Source organism: Stenella coeruleoalba, assembly GCF_951394435.1.
Source record: "Stenella coeruleoalba genome assembly, chromosome: 10".
NCBI classification, from domain to species: Eukaryota; Metazoa; Chordata; class Mammalia; order Artiodactyla; family Delphinidae; genus Stenella; species Stenella coeruleoalba.
The window spans coordinates 2,465,154-2,489,310 of record NC_137156.1 but is presented as its reverse complement, the minus strand read 5'-3'; the positions used below and the strand labels follow the sequence as shown (position 1 = coordinate 2,489,310).

Below are 24,157 nucleotides of genomic sequence, written 5' to 3'. Positions count from 1 at the left end.
CCTTTGACCTACCTCAGCGAAATTCTGATTGTAGTTTTTGCAACTGCAATCTGTCTGTTGTCCTGTTCTTTTAGGGATGGAGAGTTTCTTCATCGATCCCAGCTATCTGGGGTCCCACGCCGTTTCCCTCGGCTGACGCTTCAATCACTGAACTCTGTCTCCAAGGCTGCGAAATGGTTATTCTCTGGGCTGATCAAATGAAAGCGTCTCAGTGAAGGGGGCTAAACAGTGCTGTATTAAGAGCGTAGTTCCTGCAAGGTTCTCCGGGTGAAGATGAATGTTCGAGAGAAAGGGGAGTTTATGCTCCAGCCTCCACTGAGCAAGCAGAGACGTTGGGCTGGGGGTCAGGGGCCACTCATGCTGAGATCTTTCATTTATTCTCCCCACAAAGCATGCTTTCATTTAACATCTTTCAGAGATGAAAATGTAATCGTTAGCTCAGCTTACAAATGGGAGGTGCGGTTCTAAAGCCTGGAGAATAACTCAGTGGAAGTACACAGGCTGGTGATGAGATTAGAGATGCGACATTCAGACATCGCACAGAATAAAATGCATATTCAGGAAGCTGGAGGTGGGGTCCCATGCGGACCAAAACTATGTTATGCAAATACAGTGTGTCTGTATTAGTCAGGGAAGTGATGCAAAACAGAAAGAAAGCAATCTCGAGGTCTTTGTGCTCCTTAAAGAAAAGATGCGGCTGCCAGAGCTGTCCCCCTGAGAGGATGCCTGGCTGTGCAGAACATGGACGGCTGGCTCTGGGGAGGCACCTGGGAAAGACCCCCGCCTGGCACTGAAGATGCAAACAAACGGCACACTAGGGTGAAAAGGGGGGAAAGAAGGACACGGTTATTTTCATCTTTATCCTTGTCGTTCACACAGTCACTCTCAATCTATTGTGAGAGCTGACTGTGTTTCCCTATCTCTTCCTTTCTTTCAGACACAATGCTCTTGACTGCTGAAAATTAGTGTGCGTTTCAGCAAAACTCTTACGGCAAAAGTTTACCATGTGGTGTTCATTCTTTTCATCTGAAGAATGAAATTGGAAGTTTGGGAAATTCCTGTTCATAAAGTAACATACCCATAGCTTCTCTCCTTGATGAGTGTTTCCACTAGTCAACAAGCTAACTAAATCCAGGACAAGACATGTGTATGTGAATTTTATAAAGAGAACAGGAGGTATTTGCTATGACAAATTGAATGTGCTGCTCTAAATTTACTACACAGGTCCCACACGGGGGCCCCTAGAGATATCAATCTGTAAGTGAGCTCATTACCACAGAGAAAGGTCCCTTAAAATGGGGGAGAAAAATTGGTGCAGAAATGAACGGTCTGACGTCTGGCTGTGCAGCAAATACCCCGAGCCTTATCTCCAGGGTGCATTCTAGAAAAGGAATGGACAGCATGGCCATCTCCTAAAAATGAAACAGGGCTCTAAAGAGCTCACACCGATTACAGTCAGGGATGCGGCAGCTACTGCTTCCAGTCTGCCACAAATTTCTTCCACTTTGAAATTAAACCCTGGTGGCATTAAAAATTGATAGATGCACTCATCAGAGGTACCTGACCAGCTTCTAGAATATCATCTTCCCTCTCTCCCAGTCCTCAAGAGCCAGGAATTCCTGATCTCTCGGGCTAACAAATCTAAATTTAAAAAAACATAAAGGAAGACTCACAGACATAGAGAACAGACTTGTGGTTGCCAAGGGGGTGGGGCTGGGGGAGGGCTGGACTGGGAGTTTGTGATTAGCAGATGCAAACTAGTATATATAAGATGGATAAACAACAAGGTCCTACTGTAGAGCACAGGGAACTATATTCAATATCCTGTGATAAACCATAATGGAAAAGAATAGGAAAAAGAATATACATATATATGTATAACTGAGTCACTTTGCTGTACAGCAGAAATTAACACAACATTGTAAATCAACTACAGTTCAAGAAAATTTTTAAATAAATAAAAATAAAAAACATAAAGGAAAACCCAGACCACCTGGTTACTTCTCAAGATCCAGAGGGATTGTTTATCTTTTCTGAAGAAGCACCAAAGGTTCAGACAAATTCCTGCTCATTTTGGTGCTGTTCTCACTAGATTTATGACCCGACAATAAAAAATCTGTTGAATCAGTGAAGGAGTGAGTGGTGAAAAGAGATGGACAGGTGACAAGGAGGGATTTTTACAAGGAAAGGGAGATTGTGTTGATGAATATTTAAAAAAATTAAATTGGAGGGGTGAAAAAAATGACACGTAAAAAAAATAACTGCTTATTTGGGTAAAGAGTCCTAAGTTTTGAACCTGGATTTATAATCAGTGAACTGAAAAGAAAAAAACAAAAAACCAACCAAACAGAAAAAGCCTTCTCTTGAGATCACCAGTAAAGTCACAGAAGCTTTTAGGAGTTTCATTTCCTTAGGAAGTGTGCTCATTCATACCACGTTGTCATAGAAACATTTTTTTAAGTGTTTTCCGGCCATTTTGTTGTTTCACTAAAGAAGCAGGGGACCACCAAGTACTGGATTCAGAGGAGACAGAAAAGTTCCCTCCTGCCCACTCCCCACAACTGAAAGAATTCTGGACCAGTTCTTTGACTTAGGAGTTCCTGGAAGTGCCTTTTGTTTGAAAACACTGACTGTTCTCCCAGCTGGGAGCCAATTCAGAGGAAAAGTTCAGCTATTAAGGAAGAAACCTTGCAGGCAGAAGGAGGTGGACGGTGCAAGCCTCCTGTACGATGCAGCATCTACCGCGTGATCATTTGGAATATGTGTAAATATTTTTACCCACCTTATTAAAATGCTTTTAATTCTAGATTTGTATATAACAGTTAAATGGTGTAAAAAATGGTCTAAATAATGTTTTCCTGTGAGCCTATGACTTAAACAGGGTATTCCCAGATTCCATGTCATTTTCCCCGATGGTCATCCTTCCTCATTTCTTATGCCTCTTGGGGTGAAATGAGCAGCCAGAGAAATGGGAAAATGAGGTGATTTAGGTAATGCTCGGTTTCTGCCCCAAATCCTTAGCTGTCAATTTCATTCTTTTATTCGTTGTTTTGGAAGCCACTTCAAACACTTTTTGGAAGGAAGTTGTTATAATAAGTAATTGAACCCTTGGTATGTGTTTGTATTCCAGGAAGAATTGCATTTTTCTAACATGGGACTTTAAATTGTTGGGATAAATTGGAAAACAGTCTCCTCAATTCCATTTGCTCTCAGTTTGAAAGATACTGACTACATGTCAAAACCCGTTTCCCCGGAAGCGATCAAAAGCAGCAAAATTAATCACCAAGAGCTATTATCATTGAAGACTAGACAGTGCCTAATATCCAGGAGGTCACGGTTACAGGGGTGAAGTACGTGGAGATCATGCAGACCTTGGCCATTTGCCTGGAACAGGCCCACACTGCCACCCAGGTAGACCAGTTCTCCCAGGGAGATGGCCTTTAATAAAACCATCCTGCAAGGGACAGTGCGGGCTCCACCATAGCAGCTGCTATGGGCGGAGTCTGTCTTTCAAATGCGGTACACTAGCAAACCCAGAAAGCAATCTCACTTACTGTCAGACCGGGATCTGCTGACATTGAACTTGGAGGGTTAGGAGTATAATCAGACTCAAAGGAGGTGCCGGTGTGCTGACCTGTAAATAGATTATTAACAAAGAGCAAAGCTTGACAGAGCGTCTGCAATTGCTTACCTTCTAAACTGCGCTCTGCCCAGAGTTGGACATCAGACTAGCACTGGTTTTCTAGAATATATGTGTGTATATATATATATATATATCTATCTATCTGGGGAGGCGATGGAGGAGAGGAAGTCCCTCAAGCATGAACGTGCCACACACATGCTCTCCTCTCGCTTAGAGGGTCAATACAAGCAACTTAAACAATTTTAAGTAAGGAGGAAGCAAACGTTCCACATGTCCTGAGCTCATCTTCAATCACTGGCCCGAGTCGGATGTTTTCGGAAAGCAGTGGTCCCTCCATCTCTTTAAAAATTTATTTACTTATTTCTTCAATCTTACGACTTCTGCTCTGGGCCAGCTGAGGCCAGGTCATCTGGAATGTTTGCGTTCAGGAGCACTTGGGAAAAGAAACTTCCATTATTTTCCTGTCTGGGTGAGGGTCAGAACAATTCACCATAACAACGAATACAAATGTACTTACTTCTGTAAAAGTCAACTCCTTGAACCACGGCATGGGCATCTGTGCCGTTGCCCTGAGCCTTTATTCTGGTTTCAGTTCACTGAATGCTTTGTGCCTGTTGAAGCCCCATCAGTGAGGTACTCACAGTCCCGAGATGACGGATAGCAGAAAGTTGACAATAGCTGAAATACTTGGGATGTGCAGACAACCGAGTGAAGTCACTCGGGCTGCCACGTGGAAGTCAACATCCAGGCGGATCAGAGAGTCAGAGAGAAGAGACTAAACTCAGAGGCTCTATGAACATGGCCTTGCCTGCACTGCGCCCATCTGGGAATGAAAATACAAATGTCCACAAAAGCCAAAGAGGAAATCAGGATGTGGGTATCAGCCTTAGAAAGGAGGGTTGGGCTTCCCCGGTGGCGCAGTGGTTGAGAGTCCGCCTGCCGATGCAGGGGACACGGGTTCGTGCCCCGGTCCGGGAAGATCCCACATGCCGCGGAGCGGCTGGGCCCGTGAGCCATGGCCACTGAGCCTGCGCGTCCGGAGCCTGTGCTCCGCAACGGGAGAGGCCACAGCAGTGAGAGGCCCGCGTACCGCAAAGGAAGAAAAAAAGAAAAAGAAAGGAGGGTCACCTGTGACTCCTGTGTATGATAACTTCAAACATGATCTTGATGGACATTTCCTCTCATTTCCTTAGACTCACACTCAGGAAGAACTCGAATTGTCGTGTCAAAAAGGCGAAGAGAAACAAGGGTCTCCCGCCCCAGAAGGATGCTCCTGAGATTCCAAAAGGAAGGACACAGTGGGGCAGGAGAAAGAGTTTATGCCTTGGAAAGAGGGGAAAGGAAGAGGCTGTCACCTGGGGGTGTGGCCGGGAGCGTGGCAGCAGGGATGCTCTGGAAGGTGGGTGCGAAGTGAAGTGGGAATCCGGAATCCGGAGGACAAATGGCTGCCGGCACACCCCGCCCCGTGGAAGCCACGCCCATGCGATGGCCGGTGGTCAGGAGCTGCTCGTTCTGTCCTCACCGGCTCAGGAGCCTCATGGACCCCTGCCTGCCCCCTGCTGTGGACAGGATGCCCGCCTCTCCAAACACCTGCTGAGCCCCAGAACTGCCCCATATTTCCTTTCTTAAATGGCCCAAATCATATAATTTCCCCCCAAAGTAGGTCCTTGCTACTCAGTAATGCCGTCGGGGACAAATCAAGCCCCTCGATGTGGGTGAGACTGAGTGGCCAAATACATCCTCCCTTTACAAATTTCTGCTCCTTTCAATCAAATTTATAGACACGTACTTAGTCCACATCTTTTCAGAAACATCTGCATAAAGTGAGGGGCAGTGGGATTCAGCCCTGGTCTTCTTACCTAGGGATTCTCTCTCACCTCGTGCTAAGTGGCCGATGGTGTGAGTGGATACGGAAGCTGCACAAAACTGGCGGGAGGCCGGGGCATATAGATATGATCGGATGTCAAAGGATGTGAACATCGACCCAAACCTCCCCCCTTGATTTCTTGAACAAGCTGGAAGTACCTCCGTCTCCTTTTCATTCACTCATAGAATGAAATGTGCCCAGGGTACCAGTCTAGACTCTGGGTTGTGTGATGCAACCAATGCAGATATACCCAGGACAACATCTCTACCCCCAGGAGCACGAATAACTTTACAACCAACATTCGCTACAGTTAATTGATCATTATTTACTGTAACGTAATGTTTTACAGTATGTAAATGTAAAAAAAATTTTACACTGAGAAGTGTAAAACTCCAGCAGCCCTTCCCAACAGGATTATTTCATGCTGTGACTAAGACAGATAGTCTTAAACAGTCTTGGGTTTTCATTGAGTTTTCTCAGCATCACGTTAAAAAATGGTGACTTAAGTTTATGTAAACACCTCAGCTGCAGCGGGGAAGTCTGTTACTCAGGACTTAAGCAACAAATTCCGTCCTCAGAAAAGGGGTATCGTGGAACGGTATTCCGGGTGGCAAGAACCCACAGAGGTGAGGTCAGTGGATATGAGATTAGGATTCCTTGCAAGTAACAGGGATGAGAAGGAATACATGGACGAAAAGACAAATTCAGAGAGAATTCACCTCCCAGTGAGGCGCAGTGGTCATCTCCAGCCCAACCTTACTTTATAGTCTGGAAACGGAGACACTGAACACAGTGACTGATTACAGTACAGCCAGCTCAGCGTCTGTGGTGATAAAGCAGAAGTGACCAAGAGAGAATCTGCTTAGATGAACTTTTAAATTTCCTTTGAATTACTGCAGTAATGCTCGCCTATTGCATTAAATTTGGAAAACATGGAAAGTGCACAAAGGAAAATAAAAAGTCTGTGATCCCATTCCGAAGAGATGATCACCATGAACCCCTTTTAGATGGCTTGATGCATGGAATTTGGGTCTCCAGGAAAATACGGATTTGATGATAAGACTATGAAACCCTCCCAAACGTCTCATTGCTGGGAATCGGGGGACGGCGGCGTTTTGGTGGCTCAGTCATTCGTGTCCCTCACTCACCTTATTCATTCAGCAGATAGTTAGTGAGCATCTATCACGTGCCAGGCACTGTGTTAGGCACTGGGTGTACCAGTATGTACCAGTATGTACCAGTATGAAGGAGACGGTCATTGTCCCTGTCCTCGTGGGGATGACATTCCAGCCAGGAAAACATAATTAACGCTTAGTTACAATCATGAACAGTGAGGACACCGTGAGATGGCAAAACGGGTTGCCCGACACCAGACTTGCTTTGTCTGGTTGAAGCTAGAATCAACCTTGCTACTCAGAGCGGCCTCTGCAGAAAATGAGCTCCGGGGCCTCCTGGGAACTTGTCAGAAATGCAGACTCTCAGGCCCCACCCACTGAATCAGGATCTGCTTTTTCACAAGCTCCCAGGGGATTCGCAGGCCTATTAGGGCTTGAGAATCACTGTTCTAAAGGATGTGGGACTCCTCAGTCCAGCGGGGCATTGGGGCAGGTAAGGCCCACTAGGCCCGCGAGCCTGACACCCACCGTCCGCATAGGAGATTCTCTGGAGCCAGCAGAGGAAGCCAGTGCGGCTGGACCACAGCCGGAGGAGGCTGGGGGGTCAGCCGGGAGGCCTCGGTCTGCGGCCAGCCGTGGGTCCAGGAGCACTTCAGCCCCTTTGGGAGCCCCAGTTTCCTCACCTGCAGGGGCAGCTCTCCTCCCTACCCCTGAGGGCTGACATGAGCGTCAGACCAGCCACTGTGCCGAAAGCATTCACAGCGCTGAGGCCTCACCACTGCTTTTCATTTGATGAGGGAGGAAGGAGAGCTCTGTTTGCGGGGCCTTCACTGCCCCGCCTCCCGTGGGCGGGACTCAAAGTGAATTATTCCTCAGCCATTAAAAGGAACGAACTAATGCCTTTTGTAGCGACATGGATGGACCTAGAGATTGTCCTACTGAGTGGTGTAAGTCAGACAGAGAAAGACAAATGTATGATACTGCTTCTATGTGGAATCTTAAAAAATGGTACAAATGAACTTATTTGCAAAAGAGAAACAGAGTCACAGATGTAGAAGACAAACTCATGGTTACGGTGCCGGGGGAGATAAACTGGGAGACTGGGATTGACATATACACACTGCTATATATGAAACAGCTAACTAATAAGGACCTATTGAAGAGCACAGGAAACTCTACCCAACACTGTGTAATGACCTATATGGGAAAAGAATCTAAACAAGAGTGGATGTGTTTATATGTATAACTGAGTGACTTTGCTGTACGGCAGAAACTAACACAACATTGTAAATCAACTATATTCCAATAAAAATTTTTTAAAAATCACGGTGCCCCTGTTACTAGTTTACCCAACTCATCACAAGCACAGGCAGTGATGCAAAGGACACTCTAGCTCCAACTTTGCATATGGCGGCGGTAGCATGGGGGTGGGGTGGTTACGAATTGTGGAACAGGTGTGGTTAGGGCCCCGCTGCGGCCAGGAACGCCTCCCCAGCCCCGTCTAACCTCCTGGCTTGAGCCCCCAGCTCCCTACCATGTTTTCTGATGCAGAACGAGGGGGACACGGAGGGTGACCTGGAGTGACCACCAACCTTTGCTCTTTCTTTTCTTAACTGTGAGTGTTAGGGAGCAAGGACAGAACTTACAAAACAACCTAAGCGCAAACAAAACAGCCGCAGGAGAAAAGTAAACAGAAAAGCGATCGTCCCGTCCAAGTAAAGCGATCGTCCTGTCCAAGTAAAGGCCTTGAATTTCATGAAGCCTTTCTTTCATTCCCATTTGTTACTCTTAAGAATCAGATTAAAGTATCTGGTTTCCCAAGCGCTTGCCTACAACCAGGGCTCCTCCTCGGACACACCTTTGTAATTCTACCCACCTTGGCAGACAGGCAGGTGACCCAGAGAGCTTTGTTCCCCGGTTTCACATTGTATTATGTAGCCTCAGGCACCAGGCTACCCAGTCAGCCCGATTTACAACCTGAAACCACTCGTCTTTTCTGTGTCTGTTCCTGACGTTTACGCAACACAGGTCCTCAGAGGTGTACCAGCACCCTGCCTGCCCTCTATCATTTTATTTGTCCTCACAGCAGACATGGACTTCTTATATTTTTTGTGTTCAATTCCTGATACATGGAGAGGCAAACCCAGGCAAAGAGAGTTCAGGTGCGCCGCGTGAGATGATACACTGGACTTGGTGGCTGGGCTGGACTAGAAGTTCTAGTACTTACGTCAGAGATTCTCTCATCACCGTCATCATCTAATATTTAAGTAACAGAAAAAGCCTGAGAAGAAAAGCTCACTAGGACCTAATCCCACTTCCCAGAGTCAAGCACTGGGCACACGCTGGCTCTTTACTTCCAAACTCCCACAGTGCCGAGATACCCCTTTAAAACGTTACACAAGTGATACGTGCATCCATTTGATTCAGAAATGTACACAAGGACACTACAGATACAGCAGAAGTCCCTGCTGACACCTTCCCATCCTGACTTTGTTCACTACCCCATAGGCACCTTGAAGGATGTGGCAGGTACCTTTCCACTTAGTATTGTTTTGTCATATACGTCCATATAACTGTGCTGTACCCACAGTCATTTTCATTGACGGTTTTCCCACTGACATTTTGGTTTTGAGATCTAGCCACACTTTTAGGACTGATTCATCTTCTGTGGCTGTAGAGTATTCTATCCCATGTATCTGCCACTAATTTATTCATTCCACTTTTTAAAAGTATTTTTTAATTGAACTATAGTTGATTTACAATGTTAATCTCTGCAGTACAGCAAAGTGACTCAGTTACACACACACATATACATTCTTTTTTCTATTCTTTTCCATTATGGTTTATCCCAGGATATTGAATATAGTTCCCCGTGCTACACACTAGGACCTTGTTGTTCATCCAGTCTATATTCCATTCCACTTTTGATGACCACTGAAGTCCTTTCCACTTTCTCACCGTGGCAAACACTGCGCATTTCTCTAAGTGCCTGTGTGGAAATGTTTCTCGGGACTTACTCCTAGAAGAGGAATTGTTGGGTCACAAGAGGAATTGCTGTGCACTTTCAGTTTCAACAACAACGGCCAAATTGCCTTCCAAAGAGCTTTTTCCAACCCGGACGCCCCGAATCAGCGCGCGAGGGTACGTGTCTCTCCGTAAGCCGGCACAAATTCCTGTTCTTGTCAGACTTCCCTGAGTATAATTTTCCAAAGTTAAATATGACTCTCACATCTTTCTACAAATATGGCATGCACATGGGCCAAAAGTTTACTCACCTCATTAACTAATGAGGACGTTTGTAAGATGAAAAAGCTGATTCAAAGACCATTTGGGGAAATGGGTTTACAGAGTCCTTAACCTATATTAAAATAAGATTGCTAGGCTAGATATAAACATAGTTAATGTCCTACAGGGAAATAATTATAACCTTTGAAGTTACCTTTTCTTTGGGGCAAAGATTATTTGCATCTCTACCAGGCACAAATCTACAAGTTGGTACATGACCTTATAGAGACTCAGCTTTTCATTAATAGTAAACAGCAACATCAAACAACAGAAACTTCTCCTAGAAAAGTAAGTAATCCTTGAGCTTTTAAACAACGCTTCAAAACGAGGTTGAAAGGAGCGCCATCCTTTTGGTCTTATTTTCAGATTTTGGATAATTTCTCTTAATAGATTTTTAAAAATCTGTATCAATGCAATGGATTAAAAAGTGGCAGTTCATTGTGTTTTACTCGGAATTTCTGTAATGATTAGTGATTTGGGGCCGTTGTTATTTTTACTCTCTAGTTCCAGGTCTCTTTAACAAACAAATATTGCGGACAGGAAATAGCTTCCTTCTCTTTAGTGACCAGAGTGCCTGGCACAACTGAAGAGCAGCCTCACGAAGTTAGGTCTCCTAGGCAACAGGGAAAAGGAGACCTGATTGCTCCTAGGATAGATTTATTGGATGCATAAAAACACCTTCACTGTGGTCGGAGAGGTTCTGCTCAGCCCAGCGGCAGTGGGAGAGGGGGTGTGTACCCAGGGAGGATACGACGGGGGGAGACCTCAGTGGGGCTTTGTGGGGGACGGCAGAACTCAGCTCTGCCCGCTTCCTCAGCCTCTACCCTCAGGTCCCTCCTGCGGACTAGGTGGTGAGTCCATCAGTTACCAGCCTTTACTGACTGTCGCCAGGTTGGGGAGTCTCCAGGTTGTGGAAAACACCTTCTCTTCCCAGTTCACAAGGCAAACGGGAGGTAAAGATAAACTTGGATGAACTTTGAAGGTCTGATATGGGCAAGTCACTGGAGCAGTCTGAGTAAAACCTGGAGGCGGTGATGTGTGTGCGTGTGCGTGTGCGCGTGTGTGCAGCAGTGAGACACACCTCTCGGTCTGGATCGAGTCACGTGACCGACAACCTGCCCTCAGGCTGGACCGAGTCACGTGACCGACGACCCCGGGTCTGGATCGAGTCACGTGACCGACAACCTGCCCTCGGTCCCCATCGTTTCTGCGCCCTAGCTGGGCTGTCGATACTTTCCAGGAGCGCAGAGCGCTTACGGGCCTCGCCCTGGCTGTGCCTCCCCAGCCTGGGGCGATGTGAGGTCACCCGAGACCCTCTAGAACCAACTTCCAATACTTGAACTAACCGGATTCCTTAACTATCGCTCGAAATTACCTCCCAATTAGGAGCAGCCTGAGGGGCAGGCGGCCGTGAATCCCGGTTCTCCACTGGGGCAGCTTCCCCGGGTCCACTTCGAAATCTCTCCGGCTCACCAAGGGCCCCAGCTCACGCGGGGACGCTCTTTCCGAGGGGACCCTTTCCCACCGCCGGCCCGTCCCACTTCTTAGCAGGGCGTCCACTCTCCTTTTGGGGGGACCCTGTGGCTGGCTGGCCCGGGCCTGCCGCGTCGTCTGTCCCACCGTGTCCCCATCTGTCCCCAGCCGCGTCCGCGCCGTGGCCGGGCGGTGGCGCGACTGGAATGCGCGGGGGACGCGGGGCGGGCGGCTTCGGCCTCCGGCCCGGCCCAGGGTAGATGGGCGGGCGGCGCGCGGACGAGAACCTGGCCGACAGCACCGGCGCCGGGTCCCCGGAGCGGGTGCGCCCCGCCCTCGCCCCCCTCCCGGCACACGTGCAGCTTCCACCCCCGCGGGTCGGGTGGGGCGCGCAGCCCCCCGACCCGACAGTCTCCGAGGATCGAGAAACGGAAAGAGAGAAGTCTCCCCGGGAGCCCGCCGAGCGCAGGCCAGCCCCCCCTCCCTGCCCAGTCTCGTCCGATCCCGGCCGGCGGCTCGGGGCCCGGAGGGGAGGGAGGGAGGGGGCGGGGCGGGGGCACAGAGGCGGGGCCGGCGCCCGGGTTTCCGCCCCTCCAGGCAGCCGGGGGTCCCCGCGGCCCCAGCAGCGCGGGCTCGGGAGGCGGCGCGGGGCGCTGAGGCCAGGCCCCCCCTCCTCCGCTTGGCGCGTCCTCTCACCCGGAGGCGGGGAAGGCGGACGCGACCGCGGCCTCGACGTCGGCGGCCGCGCCGCCCGCGAAGGGAAGCGCCTTATAAGCCGCCGCTCGGCCGGACCCGCGGCTCGTCGCCGCGCCATCCCGGAGAGCTCCCGGAGGCCGGGCCGACCCCAGACAGACCCCGACTCTGGACAGACTCCCGACCAGCGCCGGCTCCGGACAGATCCTGGATCTGTCCGACTCTGGACAGACCTCGGACGGACCCCGGCCCCGGACAGACACCCCGGCTCCAGACCGATCCCGGCTCCGGACGGACTCCCCGCGGACCCAGGCCCGGGCGGGCGCGCCCCCTGCCGGCCGGGGCATGCTCGGCCCGCGGCATGGCCTCGGCGGTGTTTGAGGGCACGTCGCTCGTGAACATGTTCGTGCGCGGCTGCTGGGTGAACGGCATCCGCCGGCTCATCGTCAGCCGGCGCGGCGACGAGGAGGAGTTCTTCGAGATCCGCACCGAGTGGTCGGACCGCAGCGTGCTCTACCTGCACCGCAGCCTGGCCGACCTGGGCCGCCTGTGGCAGCGCCTCCGCGACGCCTTCCCCGAGGACCGGCCCGAGCTGGCGCTCGCGCCGCTGCGCGAAGGTGGGCGCGGGCCCGGCCTGGGGCAGGGGGTCGGGGGGGCTCCTTTGAAGTGCAGGGAGGGGGCGCAGGGGCGGTTATTAAGCGGGGATCGCGACATCCCGGCCCCCGGCACGGGACAGGGACCCTCAGACCTCCGCCCGCCCCCGGGCGGTGAAGTGCAGTGGCTGGTGCGCAGGAGTCGGCGCACGGGGCCCGAGGCCGGCCAGACGGGCGTCCTGACCGTCCCCAAGGCGAGCCACCGGCCCGCGCCAGTGTCGGGCGGCCCCTGCGACTCCCGCCGCGGCCGCGGCCGGAGAGGCGGGGGGGACGTTTGGGAGGAGTTAAGGACAGCGTCCAGCTGGGGTCGCGTAGTGTCTGGCAGCCCCCTCCGAGGCCTCCCCCGGCAGGGCCGCGCCTCTTGTCCCCGGTGACCAACAGCCCGAGTGCGCGGTGCCACGCGGCCTCCGTCGCCACCAGGGTGGGTCCGCATTCGAGTTTGATGAGCCCAGAGGCCTCCTCCCGCGCCTTGTGACTTTCCTGGCTCGCAGGGACTGGGTGGCTTCCCGTTTCCTCTCCTCGGCCCACGGGCTGGCCTTTGGAGGCTGCGGAGAGGAAGCGAGAGGCTGAAGCCGAGGCAGGAGGACTGGGCAGGACGAGGCAGGAGGACTGGGGTCCCCCCTGCCCCCTCCCACACACACGCGTGACCACCTGCAGCGCTGAGAATCTGGTGACACTTCCCAGCGCCTTCCTCTAAGCAGATCCCTGGGGCACTTTAGGGGGCATTTACTGAAGCTGCCCATCTGCCTGAGGTCTTGGGATAATCTCCACTCCGCCCCACGCCCCCCTCCCCGGGACAGCTCCCACCCCAGTGTGTGAATTATATGGGTAATTAGCTCATTCTCATGACACATTCTCGGGCGGACGCGTCACTTGGAAAGGCTCCCAAAGCCAGCACGTGTGCAGGCCCTGCTCCCCTGAGTCTCGCTTTCGTGCTGCTCCGGAGGGAGTTTAGTGGTATTTCAAGCATGGCAGCAGTTTACCTTGATCTGCTGTGTGTGTGTGTGGTGTTGTTTATCAAATGGATGCTGGAACAAGGCAGGCCATAAACAAACAGGAGTCCCCGAGAGCTGGTGGAGGGCCTGCCCTCCCCCCCCATACCCTCCCCCATACCCTCCCCCCCGCCCTCTCCTGCCCTCCCCCCATACCCTCCCCCCGCCCTCCCCCATACCCTCCCCCCGCCCTCCCCCCATACCCTCCCCCCACTCTCCCCTGCCTTCCCCCCATACCCTCCCCATACCCTCCCTTCTGCCCTCCGCCTGCCCTCCAGGTCTCACTCTGTCAGAGGACCCCGCTCAGCTGTGACTCCAGGCTCCCCACTTGGCTCCGCCCCTGTAACATAGGACCTGACACTCACTTTTCTTGTGCAGATTGGAGTGCACCCTCAGTGTCCAGCAGTAGTAAGCCCTCCACAAAGGTGGCTTTTGTTGTCACCCCCAGCGGCTTCTGGTGAGGGTCATAGAAGGTGGGGAGGAGGGCGGAGCTTCAGTCGCCTTGGGATCTGGTGAGGAAACCACCTTACCCGGAGCACAAGGGTTAGGGTGCGCTGTGCACTCGCACGCCCTGGGCTCTGTCCCTCCGCACAGGTTGTGCCTGGTTGGTTCTGGGTTTGCGAGGTGTCAGCGCACCATCCGCAAGGAGACAGGAAGAGGGTGACCACCAGGGAGAAAACAAGGCGCAGAAGGGGTATGATAGCTGCTTTCAAGTGTCTAAAGGGAGAAAAATCGGCAAGAAATGGGTATTAGGTTTAGTGGGGGACATGCGGGGCGGCAGTCAGGTGAGGACCAGTTGTGTGTGAAGGCCTTTCGAACAGCCCACGGTGGACTGTGGGAATGTCTTCTCGGCTGGAGTTCTGACCAGAGGGCCTCCTGCAAGGCCAGCTCAGCACCCCTGGAGGAGAGGAGGTGGAGGCCCGGGGCCGCAGGACAGGTGACCTGAACCCTCTGTCTGGTTCCAGGTTCTCTGCCTGGAGGCAAGTGGCCCCTCCCCCAGCACTACCTGAGTTTGTTGTACACCCAAGGGAAGGCCTTTTCCTTCCTTAGAAGGAAGGAAAGTCCAGGGAAGTCGTTTGCTAAGTAAGATACATCGCCATAATGCAAAAGAAGCGTTCACCTTATTTCCAGGTGGATTTACTATTTGCATAAACAGATCGTCTGGACATACAAACCGTACACACAAAAGGCATCCAGATGTGTGTGCTGTTTTAGAGATGCCAGGTTTTCTCAGTGCAATTCCCCATCAGATTCCCTCAGTTTAAATTTATTGCATGTTTCTGGGCTGGGTTACATTGGCCCGCTCATCTCTTTAAAAAGCTTTGCAAGCGTAGGTTTGAGAACTCGTGCTGGCAGCAGGCTGGTAGCTCTTGTAAATGCAGGACTGAACACCTCCAGGGGGTGGGAGCGCCTTGGGTCCGACTTGCATCTTTGATTCTGCATGCAGTGAAGGGGATGCTGAGCCCTCTGTCTTGGTCCCTGGAGTACTGCAGTGGGAGAGTGCTTCTGTGCAGAGAGTACTTTTCCTTGATTCTGCACACACACTGGTGCTAGCCTTGGCTGTCTGTCTGTGGAACGTGTATGTTTCCTGGTGACACGTGCGCAGAGATGTTTAAACCCCTGCGTGGAGTGGCGGCACGGGGCTCACTCGCCCACCTCTCTCGTCTTCTGTTTGGGCGAGCCTGCCCTCAGGACTAGTCTTGCTTCTTCGGTCCTCTTCCTTGGCCTCTTGGCCTCTCACCTTGTGCTCTTCTGCGTCTGGATCTGATATACCCGTCCTTCCTTTCTTGTGCCCCTGCCTGGGGGAGGGAGGTAGCTGCTCTCTGTGCATATCATCTCTGGGTGACCAAGGTGTCCCCTTCTGCTCTTTCCACACTCTGACACAGGTAGGGCCGAGTCTTTGACTTAAATCCCCTTTACGTAATACTTAACATGGTTCAGGGCTCCTGACCAGATGTGGCAAGGTCTCTTGCCTGTTCCATCTCTCGTCTGGGAAGGTTCACACTTTAAAAGACAAGGATGCAGAATTTCCCCAGTGACTGTTTGGGGCTCTTGGATTATTTTGATCCTTTTTAAAAAATAACACCTGTTTCAGGCCTTATGAAGTCATCACTGTAGAAACAGATTCTATTTCCAAAGTAGTCAGGTGACCTTTGATTCCTGATTACTGTCAAATCAACACTTTGGTTTTATATTCACTCAGCAAGTACCTACCAGATGCCTCCCCTGCACCATCATCTTCTAGGCGCTGGGGATGCAGCAGTGAACAAAACAGACAAACCCTGCCCTCATGACTCTATATTCAGGGTGCGGGAAATCCAATAATAAAGAAGATAAGTTAAAAAAAATGTTAGATGGTTCTGCACCTTCAGAAGAAAAGAAAAGGGAGGAAGGAGAGGAGCTATGACTTGCAGGGGCAGGGAGGGGTTCACTTTCAGATGGGCTGGTCCGGAAGGGCTCAGAGGAAGTGACCTGTGAGGAGAGACCGGGAGGAAGTGGGGAGAAAGCGATGTGGGTGCCTGGGGAAGAGCTTCCAGCCAGTGGCCAGAGCAAGTGCAAAGGCCTTGAGGCCGGCATGTGCCCGGCGGCCCTGTGTCCTGAGGGGGCCGCTGTGGTTGGAGGGGAGAGAAGGGGGTGGAAGCAATGGGAGATCGAGGTAGGGAGTGGGCAGATGACGCTCAGCGTGGGGCTCTGGTCGGAGATGTAGAGCTCGGAACGGGAGCGACCTGACGTGACGGGCACGCTGTCTGCTGTGCTGAGCATGGCTGGAGAAGGACCAGGGTGAGCCGGGGAGACAGGGAAGGTGTGAGAAGTGGTCAAACACGGACGTGTCTGGGAGGGAGTGCAGGGTCTATGGAGAGACCAGATGTGGGTGTGGGGAGCCTTGGGCGATGCAGGAAGCCCGCAGGGGGAGCTGACGGAGGGCCCAGCTTTGAACACGGTATTTAGTGTTTTCTCCAAATAAGGCCCCTCCTTGAGATCCTGTGCGTGGTGCTGGGGTAACGTCTGTTCACCCCTGTCACCGGGGACACGGATCTGCCTGCGTCTTCATAGACCTTCTGTTAGATGTGAGATGGAGGGGCAGAAGCGAAGGCGTCCGGCACCGACCAGAGAGGCCTGGGCGCAGGTCCGCCAGCCAGGACACCCCGCCTCCCCACGGCTCTAGGGGACAGCGCTCTGCTCCCAGGCTCTGCTCTCACGTGCATGGGGAGAAGCTCTGTGCTTCCCCGAGACAAGCAGGGGTAGATCGCTGTCTGGTCTGGGGGTGAACTGCAGAGCCCCGAGTTTCCTTTCTTAGTGAAAGTGGCTAAAAAAGAGCAGAGGCCGCCCACAGGTCGCGGCAGCAGATCGGGGGGACAGAGGCCACCTCTGTCCGGCCTGACGGGCCCTTCAGTGGGCTGGGGTTCTGTCCTCCCCCCTCACAGCCCAGCCCCGCCCCCATGCATGGCTTCCCTGGAGGGGGTCCTGCCCCTTCTAATGGGGAGAGGGGCAGTTTTCACTTCTCTGGGGCATTTTGGGTGATCTTTCTGATTCACAGACCTATTTCGAATCTCTTCCATATATAGGGCTGCCGGGCTCTGCCGTCCCCCCGGGGCCGGGGCCGGCATCCCTCCCGGGAGCCGGCTGTCTCCTCTCTTCCTAAGGTTTTATGTTTCTTTCCCAGACCCACACCCTGCTGTCGCTCAGGCTTTGTTCCGAGTTCCCTGTCCGGACTCTGCTTCCTCCGTGAGTGACGGTGTGCTCTGCGGTCCCATGGTCTCATCCGTCAGAGCTCCGGCCGTGCCGTGGGCCCAGGTGACTCGGGCTAACTCCCAGTCAGAGAAGGAGCGGCCAGAAACTCACAGAGCTTGTTGGTTCTGGAGCTTCTAGGCCTCGCTTACTTCCCACCAGATTTCCAAGGGGAAACTTGGCTCTGCATCTCGGCACCGGGACCGGCTGGTAGCATCTGGGTGCCCTCAGGCTGGCCCCCAGGGACGCCGCCGTCCTTTTCTCTCTTTTAACAAGTCTGGGCCTGGTGTGCCTCCACTGTGCGTTTTCATAAACACTTTTCCAAACGGCAGGAGGTGTTTCTGGTTGGGAGCAGTCAGAACTAGGGAAGATGGGCGTGCAGCGGAAGGCGGCAGCAAAGCCTCTGCGGTACGAAGCAGGGTCGGGGCGGTGTGGCCGCTCCGTGAGGCTCGGTGCGGAGCTGCAGGGCGGGGCCGCGGAGAGGCCGGCCAGGAGCGATGACCCCACGGGCGAGCACGGGCGCCCCAGGCCCCGGCCCCTTGGTGCGGGGCGTCCTGCAGGGGCAGCGGCCGTCAGCAGAGTACATAGGGGACAGTGAGTGAGGGCGCGGCGCTACCAGGGGTTGACGCTGTCCCACTGAAATCGTTTTTATTGGTGTTTTTGTTCACTTTCACTTCCTCGGGTGACATCACCACTGAAAAGATGGTCCCCATGTCCCTGAACGGGCCCGAGAAGCTTCCCCCCCCACCCCGCCCCCGCCAGGCCCTGGATCCAAATCCTCCCCGTGACGGGGGCAGGGAGGGGGCTGAGGCGAAGGGCTGGACGCCTTTCTTTTCTGGTCGGGCCTGGGCTCCCTTGAACCGTGGCAGCACAGACAAGACGTGTTCTCTGTCACATAGAAGCACAGACCACGTGCCGCGACGTTGTCCTCCAGGCTGGCCCCGCAGGGCCCCGCTCCCCCCGCCCCGACGTGGGTCCTGCTGGTGGACACGACCGCCCTGCTCCGCTGCCGACTTACACTGCAGGTCGTGCCGCACGTTTAAGAACAGGCACCTCCGTCGTCCTCTGCTGGTGTGTGACTTACAGTCAGTAGGAAACACGACGAGCGGCATTTGGACCGAAGGTGGGGGCAGGGAAGGAGCGGACGTGGGATTAAGGCTGTTACCACGGTGCCTGCTCACCACCAGAACCCCCTGCTTCCCGCAGGGGAAAATCCAGGCCCTGCGAGACTGGCAGACCCGCCTGGGGACACGAGGTCACGGCGGGCGGGAGGAGGTTGGGCTGAGCGGCCCAAAGCACCAAGCAGCAGCTTTGGGACCAGGCAGGTGAGGATGCGGTGTCGGGCTGTTTCCGGCTCCCCCCCACGTGACTCGAGGCGGGTGAGGATGCGGTGTCGGGCTGTTTCCGGCTCCCCCCCCACGTGACTCGAGGCGGGTGAGGATGCGGTGTCCGGCTGTTTCCGGCTCCCCCCCCACGTGACTTGAGGCGGGTGAGGATGCGGTGTCCGGATGTTTCCGGCTCCCCCCCACATGACTCGAGGCGGGTGAGGATGCGGTGTCGGGCTGTTTCCGGCTCCCCCCCCACGTGACTTGAGGCGGGTGAGGATGCGGTGTCGGGCTGTTTCCGGCTCCCCCCCACGTGACTTGAGGCGGGTGAGGATGCGGTGTCGGGCTGTTTCCGGCTCCCCCCCACGTGACTTGAGGCGGGTGAGGATGCGGTGTCGGGCTGTTTCCGGCTCCCCCCCACGTGACTTGAGGCGGGTGAGGATGCGGTGTCGGGCTGTTTCCGGCTCCCCCCCACGTGACTTGAGGCGGGTGAGGATGCGGTGTCGGGCTGTTTCCGGCTCCCCCCCACGTGACTTGAGGCAGGTGGTTCAGCTCAAGCCACCGCTGCAGGGTTGATAAGCTGGCAGGGGTGGCATCTGCATGGCCGTGGCTGTGAGCGCTTGAAGCCACGACAGAGCCATGCTGGACGGGAAGGCACCGTGTGAGGCGGAGCTTGTGCCCTTTGCTCTGGGTAGGCAGCGTCCCTCACCCAGAGCCCTCCCGGCGGGGGTGTGGCCTCCAGCCTCCCGTCCTAGGGAGGTGGGGACGGCGATGGCGCCTGAGAGCCCGGGGAGTGGGGCACCCGATACCTCAGTGGGACCCCTATCGACCCGGCCTGGGGCTTTGCTGGTCCAGAAATTGGGATTTGGTGCTTGGCGTGGGTCAGGCTCGGGGGCAGTTTTCCGAGGCAGATGCTCTCAGTGTGTATTTTCTATGAGAAATAGAGCTGCCACGGGGGCAGAGCCTGGGTGGAGAGCCGGGCCCCCCTTGGCCCCCAGGGGTGTGTAAGGCTTGTCTCAGCCCTTCCGGCCCGCTCTCGCCCTCACGCCTGCGCTGCAGGTTCCCTGCTGGGTTTTCCTGATGACACCTCCCTGCGGTCAGTCTTGGCCTCGTGTCCGGCATCCTGGCCAGCATGTAGGGGCAGGTCTTGTCGCCTGGTCCCCGCTTCGGGATCAAGTGCTTCCTGTTTTGAGAGCCTGGGACGGCTGGCGTTGATTCCCTAAATTCCTTCCAAGTTTTAAGACAGACTAAGGCGGAGTGAGTGACTCCTTAGCCGTGTTGAACCCGAAGCTTAGTAAGGAATTCTGCCTGTGGTGGGAGAAGAGCGAGGCGGCCGGAGAAGGAGGGGCTGGCGGAGGGATGTGGTGAGAGGCGGGCATCTCACAAGCTTGGGAAGAAGCGGAGGACAGAAGTCTTCCCGCAGCCCCTTCCCGGGGCCTCCGGACCTCTTGTCTCTGCTCGTCTCTCTCCTCCGCCTCCTTTCCCTGCCCTACTTCTCGTCCTTGCAAAGACGGGGAAGAGATGTTCCTGTCCATCAGTGTTGCCTTGGGCATCTCTGGGCCAGGGGAGGGTGATGGGGGAGGGGGACCGAGCCTTGTGTGCAGCAGGGTGGGCATGGGGGCAAAGGGTGGGACCCCCATGATGGAGCCTGTGAGGTCAGAGTCACCACGGGTTCCCAGGGAGCGAGGGCTGCGTGGGGATGCTTGAGTTTAGCAGAGAATAACCACTTTGGTTGAGCTCAAGCTCATCGCTGAGTGAGTCCCTGCTGGTTTTATGTTGACTACCTATTTAGAGGACAAGTATTTACGAAGTAATCATTGAGAATTTTCCTGGAAATTTTAAAATATTTTATTTCCAAAATTTGTATGATCCTCAGCCTTTAAAGAATATATATCTCGTGCCAGTGCCCTCCGCACCTCGCCCGAGCCGCCTGCTTCTCTGGGCTCTGCGTGGATGGACTTCTGAACTATGCCTTCTCTGACTCAGTTGGAAAGTCCACATCACAGAAGATTTCCCCGGGGTCTGCCATGGGAGTCTCCTCTTAAGGGACTGGCATCCTCTGGGTAACGGACACTCCTTCCCAATTGACCCGAGAAGCATGTGTCTTCACTCCCAGAATTACAGCGGCAGAAGGCGCTCAGGCAGATTCAGCCCTGAGTCTGTCCCTGGAGGCTGGGACAGTCACCAGAGATGTTCAGTCCGAGGCCTCCACCCACGGAAGTAGGATGTGGGACCAGGTGCCTGAGGTTAGGACACTGGTCTGTGTCTGCTCCCTCAGCCTGATCTTTGTGCTGATACAGTTTGGGTTCAGTTTGGGTTCCGAGAATGAGTCAGGTGTTTGTGTTTGTATAAAGACCTAACCCAGGAACTGACAGAAGCTCGTTTGGAGTTCTCGATTTTCAAGGGTAAACTAGTTTAGACAGAAGGGGTACCCTGGCTGCTCAAGGCTGAATTTCCACCCCCAAAGGGATGTGAAATTGACATACTGAAATGTACGTAGTCGTGTTATCAATCTTACAGTTTCAAAGTTTTGGGCTGTATCTGGATAAATTTCTCACATCACAAATTGTGTAGAGTGAAATTTTTAAAAATTGAGATTATATTAGTGATGATGCTTTATCAGAAATTAGAAAATTTCCTGGGGCTGTGAAGTCTTCTGAGTCAGTTTCCTTAGAACTTGGGTGTGGCGGGTGGACCGCATCCCTTCCCGCTGTCCTCGCTGGACTGCGTCCCGCGCCTTCCATGGACTGATGGCGCCTCCTGCTGGCCGTCCCTGGAACGGCAGCCTCATAACCAAGGGGGGGGGGGTCTGAGTTTTTCTGTCCAACTGCAAATTTACAACCATTTTATCCGCTTGCATTCTTTAGAATCACGATCTCAGATAGTAAAACTGAGTCAAACAAGATCCCCACAGTTTTCGTTCGATCAACCATATTTGGAATACAAAAGCTAAAAGTTCTAGATAGTCCTAAATTATTGGACGTAAGCACATTTTTGAAAATGAAGTTTAAAATAGTTACTGTAAACAAGTGACATTTGGAAAAGCTCTGCCGGTCATCAAAAGCCAAAGCTCTTGGGTCACAAAGGAAGAATACAGCAGGTAGGACAGGAAGCCCCCCGACTGTACGTAGTTGAGCGTCTCCATCCGCTGTCCGTCCTGGGCAATGACACAGGCCCCAGATGTGGGCTCTGCTCACACCCTGCGCCGGGTGCTGTGTCATTTTGGGAATTGATGCTGATCTTGGGTGTTTCCAGCAGGTGTTTCGGTTTCCAACAGTTGTGAACTTGAGAAAGCTGATGGGGGCGGACCTCAGTGGGTTTGAGACATGAAATTTTAAAGGAAGCTTTATTTCATTTCTGCACTGTGGCCCCAAAGCACAGTTTTGGGTTTGTTTGTTTGTTTGAAGGTTTTCCTTCCGCATTTAGTACACCTCCCTGTTTAATGGGAAACACCTTTAAAACAACTGAAGGAGGGAGATTTCCAGGCCCAGGAGGGGAGGGAAACGTGGGTGCTGGCGTTGGAAGAGGGGCCAGGCCATTGGAAGCCCCGTAGCCAGTGGTGACCCCTTCCTGCCCTGATGTGGGGTGAGGGAGGGGCTCTGTGGGGGCCAGGTAGCCTTGGGGGCCGCCCCTAGATGGATGCCAGTCAGCCCAGCCGAAGCCATAGCTTCATGAATCTCCACCTTTGATTCCCTGCCCAGGGAAGAGGTGAGCGTCCTTGTCATTCACGTGGACGGCTTTCCTTGGGGAAAGGAGGATGTACCGTGGGAACGCGGAGCCCGATCGCCTTGGTTGTCACCCAGAAGCCACTACGCCACGGGGAGATAAATTATGACGAGGGGCCCCCAACCAAAAGCCAAAGCTTAAGAAACTACCCCTGTCACTGTTCCTGCAGGAGGGAGTCCAGCGTGTGCTTTCGCCATTGAGATGTTCTCAGCCCCTCTTGTCGTGAAGCATGTTTTCACTTCCAGAGAGCACCGTTGGGCTTCTCCTCGGAAGCATAAAGGCAGGTGAAAGGCAGCGATAAGGTCGCAGCTTCCACAGATGGAACCAAACCAGAGTGGCCGACAACTAGGTGGGTTTATTGCCACCTCGGTCTCGGGCAGCTGTCGTCCGAGGCCTGTGACCCTGAGCCTGCTGGCCGGGATCCGCTGGGGTCAGTGACCCCGAGAAGCAAGAGACGCGGTTGGCACCCGTAGGCTGCTGGACACACACAGGCGATAACTCGTCCTTGACTCTGTTCTCTTGTGCAACTTTATTCCATCAACAAACGGCCAACGACCAGTGAATCCCCTGCGGGTGTCAGTGTCAGTGTCAGGCCCTGTGCTGACGGCTGACGACAGGAGGGGACCCTGGGCACCTCCTACACTCAGCTTCACAGGTGGGCTTGGGGAGGCCACAGGGGAGGGAGCAGGTCTGCTGCAGAGCGGTGAGTGCTGCAGAGGTGGGGTGGATGGAGCTCTCCCAGAGCTCAGAGCAGACCGAGTCCCGCCTGGTGGGTGGGGGGCTTCACAGAGCAGAAGGCGTGTCCCAACCCGCGTGGCCTTTAAGAGATGGTGGGATTTTCCCACTCGAGCCTGGAGGTGGGGGAAGTCCAGTGGGCATGAGTCCCCCAGAGGCAGTGCTGTGTGGGCATGGGGACCATGTTCTGGTGCCTTGGACCCGTTCCTCGGGGTTGGGATGAGGATGTGGTAGTCACAGAGCAGTGGAGCTGGTGAGGTTGGCGAGGCTTGGACCCCCAGGGTGTGTGCGCTGAGCCTAAACCCTTACGTGTTCCCAGAGGCCTGACCACGTACTTCTTGCCTTTCTCTGCTTCGTCTGGAAAGCAGGTCGCCAAGAAGGTAGTGTTGCCAAGTAAAGTACAGGACACCAAGTAAGTTTGAGTTTCAGATAAACACTGAATAATTTTTTAGTGTGTCTATCCATACTGTTGCATTATTCATTGTTTATCTGAAACGCACCTTGAACTAGGTGTCCTGCTTTTTGCTTGCTGATTCTGGCAGCCCTAAAAGAAGATCAGCATAGAGCAGAGTGTGTTTATTTGACTGAATGGTACCCTGGGTGGTTGTAAACCCAACCATGGGCCACACTGCTTTACGTCCTAGGAGGTGGGTGTAAATACGCCGTATGCATTGACCAGACGAGAGGCTGATCCTATAAACTGTCCTTGCAGAACACAACTACTGTGCCATGAACTCGAGTGATTTAACACCAGTGTGCTCGATGTAACAGAAGTTGAAACGTGACAGTAGTTTTGCTTGTCTTAGAATAAAGAAGCTCTTTCTGGGGACGATTTACAGAATTGTCCTGTCTCTGAAACAACTTTGCAGAGGATTTTCAGCGTCCCTCTTTTCCTCTGTAGACTTGTCCGTAGCAAGCAAG

At 53.5% G+C, this 24,157-nt stretch overlaps 2 protein-coding genes across 2 annotated transcripts in view; one reads left to right on the top strand and one right to left on the bottom strand.

Annotated features, from left to right (window-relative positions):
• Positions 1-211: 211 nt before the first annotated feature.
• On the bottom strand, positions 212-12,423 carry LOC307192363 (uncharacterized protein; the record flags this gene model as incomplete). Its single annotated transcript, XM_079933198.1, has 3 exons — positions 212-814; positions 11,286-12,150; positions 12,255-12,423. 3 exons carry the CDS (start codon positions 12,421-12,423, stop codon positions 628-630), a joined length of 1,221 nt encoding a protein of 406 aa, XP_079789324.1. The 3' UTR covers positions 212-627.
• Positions 11,971-24,157, top strand: part of PXDC1 (PX domain containing 1) — a 26,019-nt gene continuing 13,832 nt past the window's right edge. Inside the window, exon 1 of the mRNA XM_079933037.1 lies at positions 11,971-12,693. Within this exon, the coding sequence (XP_079789163.1) occupies positions 12,438-12,693 (256 nt within the window). The 5' untranslated portion in view covers positions 11,971-12,437. The remainder of the gene's footprint in view (positions 12,694-24,157) is intronic.